General features: G+C 43.8%; 1 protein-coding gene across 3 annotated transcripts in view; it reads left to right on the forward strand.

Moving 5' to 3' along the window:
- raly (RALY heterogeneous nuclear ribonucleoprotein) overlaps positions 1 to 21102 on the forward strand; it is a 305333-nt gene that overhangs the window by 246567 nt on the left and 37664 nt on the right. For all 3 annotated transcript variants that reach the window (XM_062978807.1, XM_008110000.3, XM_062978806.1), the window contains one exon: positions 6332 to 6595. In XM_062978807.1, the coding sequence (XP_062834877.1) occupies positions 6340 to 6595 (256 nt within the window). In that variant the 5' untranslated portion in view covers positions 6332 to 6339. The remainder of the gene's footprint in view (positions 1 to 6331; positions 6596 to 21102) is intronic.

The raw sequence follows: 21102 nt of genomic DNA on the forward strand, positions 1-21102 counted from the left end.
CCCCACACACCTTCCCTTTTGCCAGGGATTGCTAGCTCAACGGCATGGCCATGTGAAGAGGTGGATCAAGTTGGAAGAGACCACATGGGCCATCTAGTCCAACATGAAGACACACAACAATAATACATATTTCAACAAATTGGTTTTTTTTAACTCTTTTATTATTCTTTTCACAAGATACTGGTCAGTTGCAAAATTATATCTGAAAACATGTAATGAGTAATAAAATAGGAGAAATTAGACTTGCTGATTTGTATTCATCCTTTGCCCAAGTATGCTTCCCATGATCTCATACATTTATTTGTTTTGGTCTTTTCCTTGCTTTGTTGGATTTCTTCCAATAACAAGATGTGTGGTAGCTAGTTTTTGTTATAGGTTCAATGGGCTTTTCACCTTTTCAAAAAGTATGATTTGGCTCTTCTCTTTCTTATTCCAATATAACACCTGCTTCCACCTAGGGGCATTATGTTTATCTACAAATTTAGTAAACTAAACACAAATGATGTTGAGGAGTCAGAGAGAAATGTGAGCAGACACCTGAAGTCATTACACAAAAAGATGGGAAGTGTTCTGTTAAGTCCACTATATTCCAGGATGTCATTCAGTGGCATATATAATTTTGAAATAAACTGTTGAACTACAAATTGCAATTGAGTAGTTTCATTCTTTGTTAATTTAAGCATTCTAGTATATGTTTCGGATACAGATTGGTTTGATTGCCTATTAGGTGATCTTTCCAGGTCTCTGCATGTTGGTTTCTCAGTCTATATTTAAACTTTTAAAAGACAGCACATGATCTCATTCACAATTATTTTTCTTTTCAGCTATTTTAATGTGTTGGTCTCCTTTTCAACTCCAATGAATTACAGCAAAAAATTAACCTGTTTCTCTCAGGTTGTATGATGGTGACCATAAAAGGAGCCAAGGGTGTCTCAATGAAAACATTAGAAAAGGCAAGTCTCTTTTGAGACAGTCATTTATCATTGCATTTTTGGGCTGAATCAGGGCTTTCTATAGGTTTGTAAGATGTGTCCTTGCTGTGGCTTTCTCCCTAACAACAAACTTTCAATCCGTCAGCAGTGAACCTTTGTATGTTGACAATATTACCAATGATGTAATATTAGCTTTCAGCTGCTATTAGGGAGCTGAGGGCATTCCTTCTACAGCCTTTGAGAGAAACAAGGTGATGTTTTTACTGTGGTGAACTATAATTCATTGATGGGGTGCAATGGAATAGAAACCAGCAGATTTACTAGGGCTTTTAACAAGTGGCCAGAGGGTTTTTTGCTATCAATCAGGTCAAAGCTTGATGAAAACTGGCATTCCCGGTGTGAGAAATAACTCCCTTCCACACTTCTCTTTCAGCTTGTCATGCGAACAGGGATGACAAGACTGAATGAAGACATATCAGATGCTGAAATTCAATGATAACTCAATGTTCAAATAGAGTTTGTAATGAGAACATGGCACCTAATGCAGCCCTGCTGTGAAAAAGAATCGATGAAGCCCCACTCAAAATAGAAAAGGGTAGAACATCCATGACTTGCTGGTGCATACAGACAGTTTCTTTGTTAAGAGTTGATGGCTTTTCTTAAGAAAAGTTGGGACCTAGCTAAATGAAATAAGACAGTGATGAGAAAAACCATCAGGAACAAGGAATAAAATAACAAGGGTTGCAAGGATACTTGAAGGATTTGATTTATGCAAATGCTGATATGAACAGGCTTCTCGGTACCCACTTTTCAAAGTCGTGTAGGTTGGAATGTTGTTGAATGGAATCACATGTAATTTTTTAATGGAATAGCTATGTTTGGGACCCCTCTTTTGGGAGATAATTCCATTAGAAATATGTATTTTGTAGGGAAATGTGTTCATAAGTACTTACTGAAATATAATTTACATTTGAATATGGTTTTAATAATAATTTAAGATATAAATTGAAACTTAATTTTAAACTTTAAAAAGGTGCAAATGAATTAGGGGAAAGGATGGAAACATCTCATGAAAGCTTCATCTTCATCTTATGTATTGGCCAGTGCATATGACTAACTATGCATGTTCTTCAATTTTTGGTATTCACATCATAGACCGATAAAAGCATATGAAACCTCCTCACAGCCACAGTCTTCCTTCAATCCACCCCTGAAACCATTACGAAATATATATTTTTCTTCAAGACTGCTAGACTGGTACTACTGAAAATGGTGGCCTGTGAGCATGATACATTAACAGTCCCTGGCATATTGTAAAGTAGCTTAAGATAGCTCTCTCCAACACATCTGATTTGAGAAGTTATACAAGATAAAATTAATAGTTGGATGGGTTTTCCAGGTAGTATTAGAAAAGAATCCTATTAGAGACCCTGCAGAACCTCTGCCAGTCAGAGCTGAGAATACTGGACTGGGTAGAACAATGACTTGACATACAAAAAAGGTAGTTTTCTATACCCACTACTCAAAGAGGTAGTCTATAGACCAGTCCCTGTCTACAAGCCACCAGCTACCAGTTCCTGGAGAACCTCTGGGAAAGAAAGAAGCAGTTATAGCTAATGTGCACAATGTGCTAACAATCTCTGGTGCATTGTGGGGTGGTTGAAAAAGCACCAAGCCAGAGTATCAGTCTTCTACACTTTTCTTCAGCTATGAATATAGTCATTGCTTTGCAAAAAGAAAATAGATTGAGTCAATTTTCAACTTTCCCAGCTATATGACAAATAAATCTGATATTCTGTTTGTTTTTTCTAGTTGTGACCTAAAGTAGTAACTATAAACACCAGCTGGCTGGCTGGCTGGCTGGCTGCAGAGCCACTTTATTCTGACTTGAGAGTTTCAAAACAGCCAAATGGGAAAATGCACCAAAAGCATATAATTTGGGATGATTCATAGCTAGCAAAACAGAGGCTACAGTTGTGCTGTGCAACATGCCATGTATGGAAAGCATGAAAAATACTTAGGATTACAATTCCTAGCCAATAACTTTTCCAAGTTCCCCATTTATGTATCACATTTTCTGGTTAGTATAGTCCATGGAATGATGTTGCAATCATGCTTATTCCAAAATGAATGGAAGGGAAAGAACAAAGGAAGAAATAATAGGAAAACCAACCACCATGTTGTTATTGCTTTAAAAACTATTGTGCACTGTGATTCTATACATGCTTACTTGGAAATAGGTCCCACTAAATGCAGCCTTGCTCTGAAGTAGCAAAACAAAGTTTTTCATTGGAATATATCAGACAAAATTGTACATATTTCCTATCTTACTAGAACACATTGTCCTTTGCACCTTCTCATAGCCACGCATAAATACGGCCCATGTAGCACTTTGATTTGGGGGGGTGTTCGGCCAAAGATCACCAAAAGCGAACGATGAATAGCTTAACCAGTCTGATTTTTCAAACTACCAACTGGGAGCTGAGCTCAATGACACTATGTTGTGTTGACATTACATTGTGGGAATGAAAACAGGCGCTAGTCTGACTCCGTGCTCTGTTTGGATTGTGTATGCAGAGTACAAATCTATTCAGATTGATCTGAGAGCATGAATGATTCATAAGGCCCAAGAGCAGTGGAAAGGTGAATTTGACATGCCTAGTGGAATTCCAAAGCCAACAACGGCTCTGAATATTGAAACTAGTGTTCGGCCATCTTCCTAGATGTCCTAGGACCCAGGCTGCAGAGCACCAATAACCTTACACAGAGGCCAGAATCTATCTAATATCTTTATTAAAGAAATATATAAAGTCAATAAAAACAAGTGAAGAATATAGTTCAGAAGCAGACCTTTCAGATGAGGTCAAATATAGTCCAGAAATGTATTGTCCAACATAAGATATTAGAGTTCAAAGTTTTAATCCACTTGACCGAAACACACACTTTGCCAAGCAATAGTGTGGGGAAATGACAGAGTCTTTAAAGTCCAATGTAGCTTGACAACAAGGCTGGAAAATAAACTTGATTCTTGGCTAGATCAAAGACTTGAAACGAGGCAAACATTGAAGCATGAAACAAGGTCCGTGGCAAAACGTGAAACAAGGCAGGCTTGAAACTTGATCCGGGAAGCAAGGAACTGGGGTTACGAAGTCCACACACGATCTCTCTCCTCAAGCTGATCAATTGACTCCGCAAAGTTCCCCTAGCGACAAACACCTATATTGGGTCTCGTTTTCCCGCCAACAGAACACTTTCCCTAGAGAACGAGAAGCGAAACCCAACTCTGTCCAGATGCATGACTCCTTAGAATTTCCCAAGGGAAGCAGACCTAATCAGCTAGTTGTTTGGCAGCGATTCTCAGGCTCCGGCGATTAGCCTCTCTGACTCCTCTATCTCTAGTATAATTGTCCCTCCGGGAAAACGGGGGGGAGTTCTGCCCAAGGCCTGTTTGGCTGAATTCTTGAGGGCAAACATCCTCCAGGTGGAGAGGCTCCGGCTCTGGCTGAACCGGCGAAAATCCCATGTTTTCCTCTTCGTCTGCCACAATATTACTAGGAACAGGACTACAAGGCCCATGAGTCATCACACTAGAAAACAGGATCTCTCCACTATGCAAGTTACTGCTGTAATTGCTTGGGGAAATACTTGAACTGTGTGAAAAGAAAAACATGTGGGCTATACTGCCAATCAGCATGAATGTGACATGCAAGGGATGCTTATATGGGAGGGGAAAAACATCAAAGACCTTGGTCCTAGATACACAGACTCCAAAGGAAGACAGGGAGAATTGGTACAAAGAGGCATACTGAGAGTGTTAAACACCTTCTTCACCTCCTCAGGAAGCAACCTTTAGCTGAGTTGGTTTGGTTGATAAGGAAAGGAGAAGTTATTTGATGAATTCCCTCCACTGCCACTTTCCTGTTCTGACCTAAGAAATGGGAACTTTCCTAAGTGAGAACTGAGTTCAGTGACTATTTTTTATTGCGGTCTCCCAAAAACAGAGCAAGGATTCATCAAGTGCACCAACTTGATACCACCTGTTCATGGTAGTGCATACCCCTGTGAGGCAAGAGCTTTGTTGATAATAGCACTACCGTTGGTAGGGTCTTCCTTATCAGACAGCCTTTGTCAAGAAGTCAGGCTAAATGTGCTAAACAGTTATTGGGCATCAACAATGTCCAACAATCTCAGGAATTAAATCTTTGTATCCTTTCTTGATTAGAACTCAATTTTATTAAGCAAAATTCTTTTTTAAAGATATACAAGAGGGAGGTCTTGAAGTCCAAAAGTATCATGTGCCTCCTGGGGCCATGGATGGTGACACTCACCCTACACTTCCTCCCAACTCATATATGCATACACAAACACACACATGTCATAGGAATTAGTCTCTTTTAGACCTTCAAGCACCTTTTTTCAATACTATAAGTAACCAAATAGTCACTTCCCTTTTTGAAAAATCCCTATCCCCCGCCCAGCTTAAAACATACTTGGGGAAGGGTAGTAAAAATCATAGAGGGCACAACTGACACTTTTCTTTGGCCACTTATCATCTGTGATCTAAAGAAGAATGAGTATAGGAAGAGGCATGGCAAAGGTGGTGAATGGATGCCTAAGTCTAGCATGCACATTCTCTTTACAAATTCTGTTATTAACTGATGCTAATGAAGATTTTTACATATTTACTGCTGGTGACACTACATTTCCATGGAAATTTTCTGTGTTAGGGCTCAAAATGGCCAGTTACGATAATTTGACTGAGTCAGGGATTGAATAGTGTAAGAAGCTCTCTCCATATTCCAGAGGTCTCACACTGTTGCATTCTTTGGTATAGGTGAAAAAAGATCATCTATATCCACCTGCTCCTTTGTCCTTTTTTCCTGTCTTTTGCTTTGCTTCGCTGCCAAGACAATGTGTAATTTTTAGACAATTTCTAGAAATTTCTAGAAACTGATATATACTTTAAACAGCAATGAAGCCAAAAATTTTGATGGCAGATTTTTATAAGATTCAACAGTAAATAAACTGCCTTAGAGGGTGGAGGCTTTCATATACAGATTGGGGAGGCATTTAGTTGTGCATAGAGGACTGAAGTAAATGTCCCCAGCGGCCCCTTCCAACACTATGATTCTATGTTTATAGGATGCCACAAAATGGTTATTTCTCTGGTTCTGTAACAATTCGTTTTTGGATGAGTCATAACTGACTTATAAATAGAAATTACCATCATTTTCATTAGTGCCAAATCCACTCAATTCTCTTCAGGTTGCTGATGGGTTATCTTTGTTTACATTTCATGTGCTCACCGTTGCTTCCATTTCTCTCTCTTACACACACAATAAGAATATTTTCCATATTATACTTGTACCTTCCTGACCTTTCCTATCTTGTTCATTCAGGTGTCAAGATGTCATTGAAAGTGCAGACGAGTAACATCACAAACAAGAATGACCCCAAGTCCATCAATTCCAGAGTATTCATTGGGAACCTCAACACAGCAGTGGTCAAGAAGTCAGATGTAGAGACCATCTTCTCTAAATATGGAAGAGTGGTGGGCTGTTCCGTTCACAAGGGCTATGCATTTGTACAGTACTCCAATGAAAGGCATGCACGGGCTGCTGTCCTGGGAGAGAATGGAAGAATACTTGCTGGGCAGACATTAGGTAAGACATCCTCCTCACATCTTTCTCTAGTATCCCTCCATAAGGATTCCTACCTTCCAAAGTTTCTGTAAAATAGTTTTAGAGCAGACATTTTTCCATAAACATTGTTATATGGCAAGAGTGGACAAAGTACTGACCTCCAGATCAGACTTCTCCCAGTAGCTCTAAGCACTGCAGTACAGTGAATAGTAAGGCATAATCTGAGTTGCTATTCAGTCACATCTGAATGACTGTATTTTGTCAACACCTGCTATAAGGCTTTGCCATATGATTTCCACAGTACAAGAAAAATTGGATGATACCTCCTGAAAAATTGGCTAAATAACAAATAGCGGCAGAATTCAATATTACATGAATTGGTCAATTTGACTCCAGGGGATCCCCCAATCATCCAGAGCCAATGCTAAAGATGTGCAGAAGATGGCAAGAAGATTGTAGGTATATACACATTCTGTGGATAGAAGCCGTTCTGTCAGTTGAAAGATTCCACTGGATTCCACTCCAGGTTTCATGCTATTCATATCCACAACTTACATACAGGGCCGATTTAACCTATGAGGCTGGTTAAGCTGCGGCCTCGGGCGCACGTTGCTAGGGGGTGCTGTGGACGCCTCGACAGTGCCCCATAGCGCCGCCGCTGCCGCCGTGCCGCCGCGCCGCGCCAAACTGCAAAGCACTGAAGTTGCTGGACACAGGCGCAGATCGGCTGGCAACTTTGGCAACTTAGGCCGATTTGGGCGATCTGAGCTGTGCGCACTGGGCGGGAGGCGGGGCACCGTCAGGGCAGTGCCCTGCCTCCCGCCCAGCTTGCCCTGGCCCCGCCTCCTACTAGCCCTGACCCCGCCTCCCACGCTGCGTAGGAGGCGGGGCCAGGGGACGCTGGGCGGGAGGCAGGGCCAGGGTGCGGGAGGCGGGGCCCGCCGGCACTGCGGGAGGCGTGGCCATGTGCCTCCCGCGACACATGGCCACGCCTCCCGCGGCGCCAGCAGGGGGGGCACTTTTCCCCACCCCCGCTTAATATTTTACATTTTCTCCGGCCGGCCCTGCTTACATAGATCTATTTCTGTGGAGATTTCTTATAGGGATGTTTAGTATTACAATTGTCTCTTACAGGCTCTTCAAGAAGAAATCTTCCTGTGCCATAGAGAAGCATTGGGTAGCTTAGGCCCCATCTACGCTGCCATATATTGCCATTTGAAACTGCTTTCTATGATCAGTGTAGATGCACATAATGCAGTTCAATGCAGTTAAACTGCATTATATGAGTTTAAAATGAGCATAAATATGTAATCTAGTTTCAAACTGCATTATATGGCAGTGTAGATTAGGCCTCAATTGTGCCATGAATGAAAGCCACAGTTTTTGTGAGATGGAGAATTTGAGGCCCATCTCAGAAATTATCCTTGTCAAGTCACAGATAAAGATGGGAAATAATGGGAAAGGCCAATAACCTGGTATTGACATTAGAGCAAGGTATGAATTTTTGTTGATTTCTCCCCATTAATCTGGAAGCAATTAGGTCATTTCTCCCACACCAAGAAGAAAATATTGATTGCTAATCACCTTTCACTTGCACCCTTCATCTGATATTCTTTTTCCTCCTGCATGAACTACATAGTATTCTCAGTTTATAATTTTATCTTTTACATGGTGACTGAGAAGCACCATGATAGGATCCAACACTTTCAACAGATTAATCCATATAGTGGGGAAATCAGGCTAATAGAAACTGCAAGTCATTTCTGGTGTGAGAGAATTGGCCGTCTGCGAGGATAGCTGCTGATAATAGCTATTCCTTCTGCTTTAAAATTTTAAATGTGCACATGTAAGCAGAGACAATAAGTAAACACTCCCATGAATGCCTGCAATCTTTTCCTGGTGATATAAGGTTTGACAATTTAATTTGTTCCCACTTCTGTTCTTCTGTGGGATGTGTTTTTCAGTAATTTCCATAAGCACTGCTTTGTTTTGCTTTCCCATATTCATGACATGTGGCATTATTAGCAAAGTACTGTCTTTTCTCATTCCCTGCTTCCGCATATGATGGCCACATTTTCTGGCTCTTTTCCCACCATGAGGCTCATTATACAGAAACAACAGCACCTCAATGGTGCAACTATACTGTGGAACCAATTCATCTTAACTGCCATAGATTAATGTGAGGGAATTAGGGAATTCTAAAGCCTTTGATTGTGTGGATCATAATAAACTGTGGAAAATTCTTGGTGGTATTAGGATACCAAGTCACCTTATCTGTCTCCTGAGGGGTCTGTATAGCGACCAAGTAGCAACAGTCAGAACAGACCACAGAACAACAGACTGGATCAAGATTGGGAAAGGATTATGTCAGGGCTGTATCCTCTCACCCTACCTATTGAACTTGTATGAGAAGACATCATGCGACGTGTGGAGCTTGACAAATCCAAGGCTGGAGTTAAAATTTCTGGAAGAAACATTAACAATCTTAGATATACAGATGATACCACTTTGATGGCTGAAAGTGAGGAGGAGCTGAGGAACTTTATCACCAAGGTGAAAAAAGAAAGTGCAAAATCTGGGTTGCAGTTAAACATCAAGAAAACCAAGATTATGGCAACCAGACTGATTGATAACTGGCAAATAGAGGGAGAAAACGTGGAGGCAGTGACAGACTTTATATTTCTAGGTGTGAAGATCACTGCAGATGCAGACTGCAGCCAGGAAATCAAAAGACATCTACTTCTTGGGGAGAGCAATGGCCAACCTCGATAAAATAGTGAAGAGTAGAGACATTACACTGGCAACGAAGGTCTGCATAGTTAAAGCAATGGTATTCACCATAGTAATGTATGGATGTGAGAGCTGGACCCAGGGCCGTAGCCAGAAAAAAATTTCGGGAGAGGTTTTGAAAATTTCGGGGGGGGGGGTTGAACCCCTAACCCCCCTCCCCCCTCGCTACAGGCCTGGCTGGACCATAAGGAAGGCTAAGCAAAGGAAGATAGACACTTTTGAACTGTGGTGTTAGAGGAAATTTCTGAAAGTGCCTTGGACCACAAGAAGATCAAACCAGTCCATACTCCAGGAAATAATGCCCAGCTGATCACTGGATATTAGAGGCAAAGATGAAGTACTTTGGCCACATAATGAAAAGACAGGAAAAGCTTAAAGAAGAGAATGATGCTGGGGAAAATGGAAGGAAAAAGGAAGAGGGGTCAGCCAAGGACAAGATGGATGGATGGTATCCTTGAAACGACTGGCTTGACCTTGAAGAAACTGGGGGTGTCAGGGCTGACAGGGGGCTGCTCCATGAGGTCACAAAGTAGTTGGAAACGACTGAATGATTAACAACAGGGAATCAGGTTTTTAGCCTTCTCTGAAAAAGAATGCTGGTACCTCACCAAATGACAACTCCCACAATTTAATAGCATTGAGCCATGGCAGTTAATGTAGGAGCCCCCAGTGGTGCAGTGGGTTAAACCCTTGTGCTGGCAGGACTGATGATTTGAAGGTTGGGTTGCTGACCTGAAGCTTGCCGGTTCGAATCCAACCCGGGGAGAGTGAGGATGAGCTCCCTCTATAAGCTCCAGTTCCATGCGGGGACATGAGAGAAGCCTCCCACAAGGATGGTAAAAACATCAAAAACATCTAGGCGTCCCCTGGGCAACGTCCTTGCAAATGGCCAATTCTCTCACAGCAGAAGTGACTTGCAGTTTCTCAAGTCGCTCCTGACATGAAAAAAATCTACAGTATAGATGCATCTTAATTTCAGGAGAAAATAAGGACCAACCAAGTAAACGTAGCTTAATTTTTGTAGCTCTATATTATTATTATTTCTATCCAAAGCAGATTTTTTAAATAAAAAATTACTGTCCTCTCTTTTTCTCACCCTCTATTCCACCAAGATTGACATCAATCCTCTTTCTAATTTACAGCAGTCAATAGGGATTTGCTTCTAAGTGGACCCATGTTGAGTTGCATCTCCAGAAGCATTGAAAAAAGAGAGAAAGTGAATCCTATGTCTGATTAGATTCATTGGATTGGGTTCTTTAAAGCATCCTGAGGCTAACATTCAATTTAAAAAATAGGCATATAAAAGTGAAATTGAGGGAATAAAGTTATTATTCTAAATAATAATATTCAGGCATGGTGTGTATCGGACATTGTGAATGGTCATTCGGCATCCATAGTGGCATATTTACAGCATCATCACACAGAATTATTTGTGTCTCCAGCTATACATACTTCAAGAGAGCCAGAACGATTTAAAGTGTAAAATTGATAGTGTGGAAACAAGTGGGAACCCCTCCAAGAAGTAATGTGAATTGTCACAGCAATTTAAAAATGAAACAATGCTGTACATTTTTCTAAAATAAAAAAGCATGGGAGAATTTACAATTAGGCTTGCTCAAATAATTCGTTTTCCCCGTTAACCGTTATTAATTCGTTATTTTCGTTTGTTTTGAAGCAATTTTGAAGCATTGGTTGTCCACACGTCTGGATATCGCGGTTTCGAATCGCGAGAGGCCGTTTTTCGTTATGTCGTCGTTTTTTTCGTTAGGAAAAAAAAGCTTTTGCAAATCACCCAAACTCCCACCATTCAGGCCCTTTCCTTTTGCCCCTCAGCAAAAGGGGCGTCACGGGCTCAGCCAATGGGAGGGGGCGAGGGGGAAGGAGGCCGAGGAGGAGGAGGAAGACGGAGGGGGGAAATGGCCGCCGCCGCCACCTCGCCTCAGCTCAGGCCTGGTGTCTCTCTGTGAGGCGGGAAGGCGGCGGATGGAGCCGGGAATGGAGAGACCGAGAGAGACAGAGAGGGGCCCGGCGGTGAGGTTTTGACGTCTGTGCGAAGCTAGGCAAGTGGGGTTTATATATCTGTGGAAGGTCCAGGGTGGGAGAAAGAACTCTTGTCTGTGGGAGGCAAGTGTGAATGTTGCAATTGGTCACCTTGATTAGCATTGAATAGCCTTGCAGCTTCAAAGCCTGGCTGCTTCCTACCTGGGGGAATCCTTTGTTGGGAGGTATTAGCTGGCCCTGATTGTTTCCTGTCTGGAATTCCCATTTTCTGGGTGTTGTTCTTTTACTGTCCTGATTTTAGCTTTTCTGTAGCTAAAAATGCATATAAAATTGATTCTATAGGGAGGATAAATGATTGGATTTCAACTCCTACAGCTTAGCTTTCTCTGCCAATAATGGTACCATATCAAACTAAACCTCCCAAGATTCTGTAGCAGTGAGCCATCTTGGATATTGTAAGGGATTTATTATTATTATTATTATTATTATTATTATTATTATTATTATTATTATTATTAGACCTTGCTCCCAGGAAGGTGCCTTCGCTGTGGCTCCCAACTTATCTATCTACCTTTCCACATATTCTCCACATTGTGTGTATGTGTATGTATATTATATATACATGAGCCCCGATGGCGAAGTGTGTTAAAGCACTGAGCTGCTGAACTTGCAGACCGAAAGGTCCCAGGTTCAAATCCCGGGAGCAGAGTGAGTGCCCGCTGTTAGCTCCAGCTTCTGCCAACCTAGCAGCTTGAAAACATGCCAATGTGAGTAGATCAATAGGTACCGCTCTGGCGGGAAGGTAATGGCACTCCATGTAGTCATGCCGGCCACATGACCTTGGAGTTGTCTATGGACAACACTGGCTCTTGGGCTTAGAAATGGAGATGAGCACCAACCCCCAGAGTCAGACATGACTGAACTTAACGTCAAGGGATACCTTTACCTTTACCTATATACACACACACACACACACACACATTATGCAGGGACTATATACACAGTATATATCACACACACACCAATTTAACAAAGTTTCAGCCACAAAAACAAAGTTTCTGAAGTAGAACAATGACTTTCACAGTAAAGACAACCCAATTTAACAGGAAATAAGACTTTCAAACCAGGAACAGATTTCTGCAATTATTAAAAAATGGTTTATTATAAAAGCTATGAAAATTCGCCAAAAATCAGAGTATAAGGGAAACGTTCCAAATTTTGGTGAGCTATCAGTGTTAAATGTGTTCTACCACTGTACCAAGTTGGAAGAAGATCACTCAAAAAATGAGGGTGGGAGAGTCCTGTAAAGTCCTCTCCCTCTGTGCTGTTTTTGGGAATTGCGCATGCGCGTCCGCCATTAACGAATTAATTTAGAAAATAACGAATTTTCGTTAATTTCGAATTTTTTGGGGGGCCAAATTCGGAAATACCATCAGAAACGAAAAGCTGCCCCCCTCTAGTTTTGAAACGAGTTTAGAATCAAATTTTTCGTGGATCGATCAAGCCTATTTACAATCAAAAGCCACAGTTTATATCAGAGCAATCAGCTGATTAAAGAACTGATTGATTTGCAGCCTTTTAAAAATAGATATTTTATTGAGTTTTAATGAGACATACACTACAATAATAAGAAGGGGGGACACAAAGAAGAGAACAAATACCCAAATGCCATACCAAGCAATCATTTTTCTATTTCTCAGTGCTATCAACTGATTAAAGAATTGATTGATTTGCTGGATTTTAATTGACTAATGAGTTAATGAGCCAAATATGTTTTAAAACAACAACCACATATATACTGAAAAAATCCAGTACATATACTATTAAATTTAAATTTAAAAATTTAAATAAAATAAATTTACAATTGATACTTTTTCTTAAAGAATGCGTTTAAGAAGGACTTTAAAATGAACCACTAAAATATGGACCATACTCTATTCCTGGTGCAATTAGAGCAGACCGATTAAATTAGTGAGATTTTCATAAGGACAGGCTTGCCATTTAACAACTGAGTCAGAAGGTCTACTTTAGATAAAATTGCCAATAAGATTCCAGATTGCCTAGAAGGGTACTTTTATTTTATTTTATTTTATTTTATCCATGTATATCCTTCTCTTCACCAAATAATGTGGCTCAATGTGGTCAATACATATTTAAAATCATGCAGATTAAAACTAAACAAGATCACTAATAAAAATATAAATATAAGTTGTTTTAAAAGTGATTCAACAATGTAGAAAGGTAAAACATTAAGCATTAAAAATATTAACATTCAGTTAAAAGGCCAACTTTAAAACAAAAACACAATTAAAACCCAACCACAGTCAGTTTTTTAAAAAAACTGTAATTGCATACAAATGTTACAACTGCAGACAGAAAGAGAGCAACTAGAGAGGGAGTTCAAATGTTTGGGAGCAGCCACCAAGAAAGCCCTCTCCCTTCTTTCTACCAAAAAAGCTTGAGAAGGTGATGGGCCTGTCCAAAAGATCTTAGAACTTTTGTCAAGAGTCAGACGCCAATTAGCGAACAAAAATAGAGTTTATTCAGCAGATAAGCCAAAAAGTAATGTTAACACAGAAAAAACCTTGAAACACTTCACTATCAGTGCTTCAAGAGCAGTTCAAACAAAAATATAATTCAGCAACACAAGCAGGTAAAAACAAAGCTAAACAAACTTAGTGCAAACTGCACTTTCTGAGTCCAAGCCCTGTCAGCCGGCTCTGTAGTATTCAAAGGAACAGTTCCCAAAAGAAAACACCAAATTGGTCAGGAAACAAACAAACAAACTAAGAATGCAGTAGACTGCTTCCACAATGTGGATAAAGCCGAAGGCTCCAAAAGGATGGTGAAAAGACGTCGTCCGGGATTCCAAGGTCAGGTCAGGAGATAACAGCGGTGTCCAAAGAGCAAGCCAGGAGTCAAAAGCCGATAGTAGTCATCAATCACAGGGCGAAGGCAGTAGCAAGGTCAAATTCCGATCCAAGGTCTGAAGAGGGTGCAGTCATCCAAAACAGGTCCACGATAAGACACAGCGAGAGCCAAGCTAGGTGTGATGACCCATGGGCCTTGTAGTCCTGCTCAGGACATTGTAATTCCTGATGAAGATGAAAACTTGGGTTTTTTACCTTCCCAGTCTGAACTGGATTCCTCTCAGCCAGATCTTTCCCAGGCTGATCTGGGAACCTTGCACCTGCAAGAAAGTTGTCTCCCAGAAGTATGTCAAACAAGCCCAGAGCCTACTTCTCCCGTGTTTTTGCGCCGGGAGTTTTGTAAACAACAGAGAAGTTTGGAATCAGCTTCGCGCAGGAGTGCGAGGATCGCAGCTAAGAATGTGGCCAATTAAGACTGCTTCTCGTGAGAATCTTTGGGGAGTCTCACATCTGGTCTCAGAGTTAGCTTTCGGTTCTGATTCCCAGAGAACCGCTTCGGCGGGAAAGTTAGACTCTATTTAGGTGTTTTACCCGCGTAGTAACTTTGCGGAGTCAATTCGTCAGCCTACGGAGCGAGTTGTGTCTGGACAGCGCGCTCCGATTCAAGCCTCGCTCCTGCTCAAGCCTTGCCTTGCTATCCAGCCTTCGCCTTGCTTCCCAGCCTTTGTTTATCTACGGACCTTGCCTTGTTTCCCAGGATCAATCCTTGCCTTGTTTCACGGATTTTTACCAAGTTATTCCACGGACCTTGTTCTTGTTCTTAGTTACCTTGTTCCACGTTCAAGCCTTGTTTCAAGTATCAAGTTATTTCCTAGCCTCGCTCCAGTTTCATGGACTAAAGGACCTTGTCATCTCCCCTCACTTTGCTTGGCAAAGTGAGTGTTTCGGTTATTGGATTACAACTTTGGACCTTAATATTTCATATTGGACATTGTTTCTTTGGACTAATTTTGACCTTTCCTGAAAGGTCTAATTCTGGACCATTTTCTACACTTGTTTTTATTAACTTTATATATTCCTTCAATAAAGATATTAGTTAGATTCTGGCCTCTGTGTTTGGTTATTGGTGCCTTTGCAACCTGGGTCGTGACAGTTTGACTCCGCCACCCTAAGCACCAATTAACCTCGGCCAGAATGTCCACCGGAGTCGTACCTGGGCCGAGCGGCCAGCCGATTACCTACACCATCGACAAGGAAGAGGTGGATCGCATCCGCGACAGACTCAACGCCCAGGATGGAGAAATAAAGGGCTTGCGGGAGCGCGGAGTCCGCCTCCCGGCCATGGCGTTGCCCACCAAGTTTACTGGAGAAGCTTCTAAGGTTCATGTTTTCCGTCGCCAATGTCAAGCTTATCTAGAGGCCCGAGATGCCGAGTTTCCCCAAGAAGACATCAAAGTGGCGTGGGTTTACAGTCTTCTAGACGGGCCAGCGGCCAATTGGGCGACGGCACTGTACGACCAAGCCTCTCCACACCTAAGATCAGCGCAACACTTCTTGGACCACCTCAAGGAGACTTGGGGAATCGAGGACAATTTGGAGGCAGCCGGTCACAAACTCCGTCGCCTTTTCCAAGGAGACAGACCTATGTCTCAGTATATAGCCGAGTTCCGAGTGCTGGCCCACAACACCGGCTGGAACGATGTAGCCCTCAGAGGACAATTCCGGGAGGGTCTCAACATTGAAATGCTGGAAGAAATCTCCAAGGTGGACCCTCCCCAGACCCTCGAGGCACTCATTGATCAATGTTTACGGGCTGAAGTCATGATTGCCAACAGGAAACAGTGGGTTCGAGGCCAGGGCAGTAGAGCCGGGGCAAAACCCCCCGCTCCCGCCAGCGTTCAGCCACGACCAGTGTGGAGACCCCCACCGCCAACCCCATACCCCAGAGGAGGCGAGGAGGTGCCGATGCAGTTGGGCAATGTGCGTCCCAGACTAGATGCCGCCGAGAAGGCCCGTCGTCAACGCTTAAACCTCTGCTGGTACTGCGGGAACGGGGGCCACTTCGCCAGAGAGTGCCCAGCCAAAGGGAAGCCGGCCGCCCGTCTTGCGGCGGCGTCCTCCACGGAGACGAAGGCGTCTGAGCCGACTGGCACACAGCCGGCGGGGGAAGCCAACGACCGGGTGTAGAGAGGCTCGCCAACCCGGTCAAAAAATCCATCCAAGAGCCGCCAACCGGGGTCCTGTTCCTTCTCGTGGTCACTTTATGGTCAGCAAAAAGGGGACCCGTCATGATCCACGCTATGATAGACTCTGGAGCTACCAACAATTTCATCGATAGAGAGTATGCCGACTCTCTGGGATTACAATATCATGATTTCAAGAATGCCCGTGTGGTGCAAGCCATAGACGGCCGCCCCCTCAAGACGGGCCCCGTAAGTCAGTGGTCGGAACCCACCAGGATGTGGATAAGGGAACATATGGAAGAGATTTCCTTCTTTGTCACCGAGGTTCCCCATTTCCCTGTGATTTTGGGAATTCCATGGCTGACTCTCCACGACCCTAACATATCCTGGTCCAACAGAGAACTGCAGTTTGCTTCACCGTACTGCCAAAACCATTGCCTCGTAGCCAAGGTATGCCATGCCACAGACACCGAACCCATCATCACCTTGCCAAAGAAGTACTCCGAGTATTGGGATGTATTCAATGAGAAAGAAGCCGAAAAATTACCCCCACATAGACCTTATGATTGTGCCATTGACTTGGTGGAGGGGGCCCCGATCCCGCGAGGGCATCTCTACTCCCTGACTGAACCAGAGCAAGAAGCTCTCAGGGAATTCCTAGAGACAAACCTTCGCAAGGGATTCATCAGACCCTCTCAATCCCCAGCCGCCTCCCCAGTGATGTTTGTGAAGAAAAAGTCAGGGGAACTACGCTTGGTGGTGGACTACAGAGCATTGAACAATATCACCAAGCGGAACAGCTATCCCCTGCCCCTAATCTCGGATCTACTGGATCGGCTTCGAGGAGCCAAGGTTTACACCAAACTGGATCTTCGGGGGGCTTACAACTTAGTTCGCATCAGGGAAGGGGACGAGTGGAAGACCGCCTTCCAGACCAAATTCGGATTATTTGAGTCCCGAGTTATGAATTTCGGTTTATGCGGAGCCCCCGCAACGTTCCAGCATTTTGTCAATGACATTTTTCAGGACTATCTAGACAGGTTCTTGATAATCTACCTGGACGATTTTTTGGTGTTTTCCAGATCACAATCAGAACATGAGAACCACGTCAAAATGGTGTTACAACGATTGCGGGATCATGGACTTTATGCCAAGCTGGAAAAATGCGCCTTTGATCTACAAGAGGTAGATTTCCTTGGTTACCGCATCTCGCCTCTAGGGCTTTCCATGGATCCAGCCAAGGTTTCAGCAGTATTGGAATGGCGGGCGCCAACTAACAAGAAAGAGGTGCAGCGTTTCTTGGGGTTCGCGAACTATTACCGCAAGTTCATTCCAGATTTTGCCCGCTGGTCCGACCCCATCACTAGCTGCATCCGTGGAAAGCAGCCTTTCCGCTGGACTGATCAAGCAGAGAAAGGGTTCCAGCAACTAAAGAAACTATTCACCTCCCAGCCAATTCTACAGCACCCAAATCCTGGAACCCCTTTTGTTGTGCAAGCGGACGCCTCTGATGTGGCAATTGGGGCTGTACTCTTACAACCGGTGGGAGATCACCTCCATCCCTGTGCCTTTTACTCTCGTCAACTAACCACACCAGAGAGAAATTACACCATTTGGGAAAAAGAACTACTGGCCATCAAGGCAGCCTTTGAAACTTGGAGACATTGGCTAGAAGGGGCCAAATTTCCCATTGAAGTCCACACTGATCATCGTAATCTAGAACATCTAAGAACTGCCCGCAAACTAAATCAGAGACAGCAACGTTGGGCTTTATTCTTCGAACGTTTCAACTTCCAGATCCATTATGTGACTCCAGCCCAAACCAAGCAAGCAGACGCCCTGTCACGTAAACCGGAATACGCTGCAGGACGCAAGGAGACCTTTGAATCCCAACTGCTACAACCCGAGAACTTTGCCACGCTCACGGTGGGGAACACCAAATCCATTCCCATTGGTTCAACTTCCCCTACTCCAGGACCCATCTGTGCTCAAGAAATCAGGGCTAGTCAACAAGCAGATGCCTGGGCGCAGGACCAACTTCGCCAGGGTCTGCATTTTCCCTTTTCGCTTAAAGATGGGCTACTCTGCTATAGAAATCATGTTTATATCCCACCCGGACCGGGCAGGGAAAAAGCGCTTCGCCTGTGTCATGACTGCAAACCAGCAGGACACTTCGGACTATTTAAAACTATGCATTTGATCCTAAGGGATTTTTGGTGGCCCAAGATCCGCAAGGATGTGGAAAAATATGTCAACACCTGCCCAGTATGCCAGCGCTCCAAGATACGAAGGGAGAAGCCCTCAGGGCTTTTACACCCCCTTCCTACCCCATCTCGCCCATGGGAAATAATTTCCGCGGATTTCATCACTGATCTACCACCTTCCTGTGGATTCACCACGATCTTAGTGGTGGTGGACCTTTTCACCAAGTTAGCCCATTTCATTCCCTGCGAAGGCCTCCCCACGGCCAAAGAAACTGCGGATCTATTTCTTCAACATGTTTTCAGATTACATGGATTGCCCAAGAGTTTAGTCACAGACCGTGGATCTCAATTCACCTCTCGTTTTTGGAAGGCACTACAAAAACTATTGGGCATAGACTCTCGTTTATCTTCAGCTCATCATCCCCAAACAGATGGGCAAACGGAGCGCACCAATGCCACTTTGGAGCAGTATCTTCGCTGTTACGTAAACTACCAACAGGACAATTGGGCTTCTCTGTTACCACTGTCTGAGTTTGCCTACAACAATGGAGTTCAAGCTTCTACAAAGGAAACGCCGTTCTTTGCAAACTACGGCTTCCATCCACGTTTCTTCCCCCCTGTCATTGAAACTTCAGAAGTTCCCGCAGCAGAGGATTGGCTGCAGGAACTCACAGCGGTGCAACAACTTTTGCTCCAGCAACTGGACCAAGCCAAGGAGGACTATAAACGCCACGCTGACAAACATCGCCAGCCGGGCCCCGAAATCAAGGTAGGAGATCGGGTTTTCCTGTCCACTCGTTTTCTGCCCTCCCACCGCCCTTGCCGGAAGTTAGATGCCCGTTTCATTGGCCCCTATCCAGTGGTGGCGCAATTAAACCCCGTGACTTTCAAACTCCAACTTCCGCGTTCAATGCGCATTCACCCAGTGTTTCACCGTTCCCTGCTCCTTCCGGCGGATGGTGTACGACCTGATACAGACCAACCGGCCCCCCCTCCTGTTTTGATGAATGGGGAGGAAGAGTTCGAGGTTGAGGACATTTTGGATTCTCGCTTTCACCGCCGCCGCCTACAATATCTCATTGACTGGGTGGGTTTTGGCCCTGAGGAACGCTCTTGGGAAGACGCCTCCACAGTCCATGCTCCTGATCTAACCCGTCGCTTCCATCAGACCTATCCCACCAAACCGCGACCTCGCGCCTCAGGGAGAGGGCCCCAGTTTGGGAGGGGCCTTGAGGAGGGGGATAGTGTGATGACCCATGGGCCTTGTAGTCCTGCTCAGGACATTGTAATTCCTGATGAAGATGAAAACTTGGGTTTTTTACCTTCCCAGTCTGAACTGGATTCCTCTCAGCCAGATCTTTCCCAGGCTGATCTGGGAACCTTGCACCTGCAAGAAAGTTGTCTCCCAGAAGTATGTCAAACAAGCCCAGAGCCTACTTCTCCCGTGTTTTTGCGCCGGGAGTTTTGTAAACAACAGAGAAGTTTGGAATCAGCTTCGCGCAGGAGTGCGAGGATCGCAGCTAAGAATGTGGCCAATTAAGACTGCTTCTCGTGAGAATCTTTGGGGAGTCTCACATCTGGTCTCAGAGTTAGCTTTCGGTTCTGATTCCCAGAGAACCGCTTCGGCGGGAAAGTTAGACTCTATTTAGGTGTTTTACCCGCGTAGTAACTTTGCGGAGTCAATTCGTCAGCCTACGGAGCGAGTTGTGTCTGGACAGCGCGCTCCGATTCAAGCCTCGCTCCTGCTCAAGCCTTGCCTTGCTATCCAGCCTTCGCCTTGCTTCCCAGCCTTTGTTTATCTACGGACCTTGCCTTGTTTCCCAGGATCAATCCTTGCCTTGTTTCACGGATTTTTACCAAGTTATTCCACGGACCTTGTTCTTGTTCTTAGTTACCTTGTTCCACGTTCAAGCCTTGTTTCAAGTATCAAGTTATTTCCTAGCCTCGCTCCAGTTTCATGGACTAAAGGACCTTGTCATCTCCCCTCACTTTGCTTGGCAAAGTGAGTGTTTCGGTTATTGGATTACAACTTTGGACCTTAATATTTCATATTGGACATTGTTTCTTTGGACTAATTTTGACCTTTCCTGAAAGGTCTAATTCTGGACCATTTTCTACACTTGTTTTTATTAACTTTATATATTCCTTCAATAAAGATATTAGTTAGATTCTGGCCTCTGTGTTTGGTTATTGGTGCCTTTGCAACCTGGGTCGTGACACTAGGTGATAACAGCACATTCAAATCATAGTCCAAGTCCAGTCTTCATAGAAACACAGAGATCCCAATGGCGCCTCAGCAACACCTTGCCACACGCAAAGTGCAGTGGCCAAACATTCCCATTTTATTCCCCTTCCTCCTGGGTGACCAAACACTCACACCCAAACACCAGGTGTCCCAAATCTACTCAGAGTCTGAGCTCCACACAGTTAGAGCTCGTGGATCTGGAGTACCTAGCAATTCGTCGGAGTCCCAATCATCC

The sequence above is a fragment of the Anolis carolinensis genome, chromosome 4 (assembly GCF_035594765.1).
Source record: "Anolis carolinensis isolate JA03-04 chromosome 4, rAnoCar3.1.pri, whole genome shotgun sequence".
NCBI classification, from domain to species: Eukaryota; Metazoa; Chordata; class Lepidosauria; order Squamata; family Dactyloidae; genus Anolis; species Anolis carolinensis.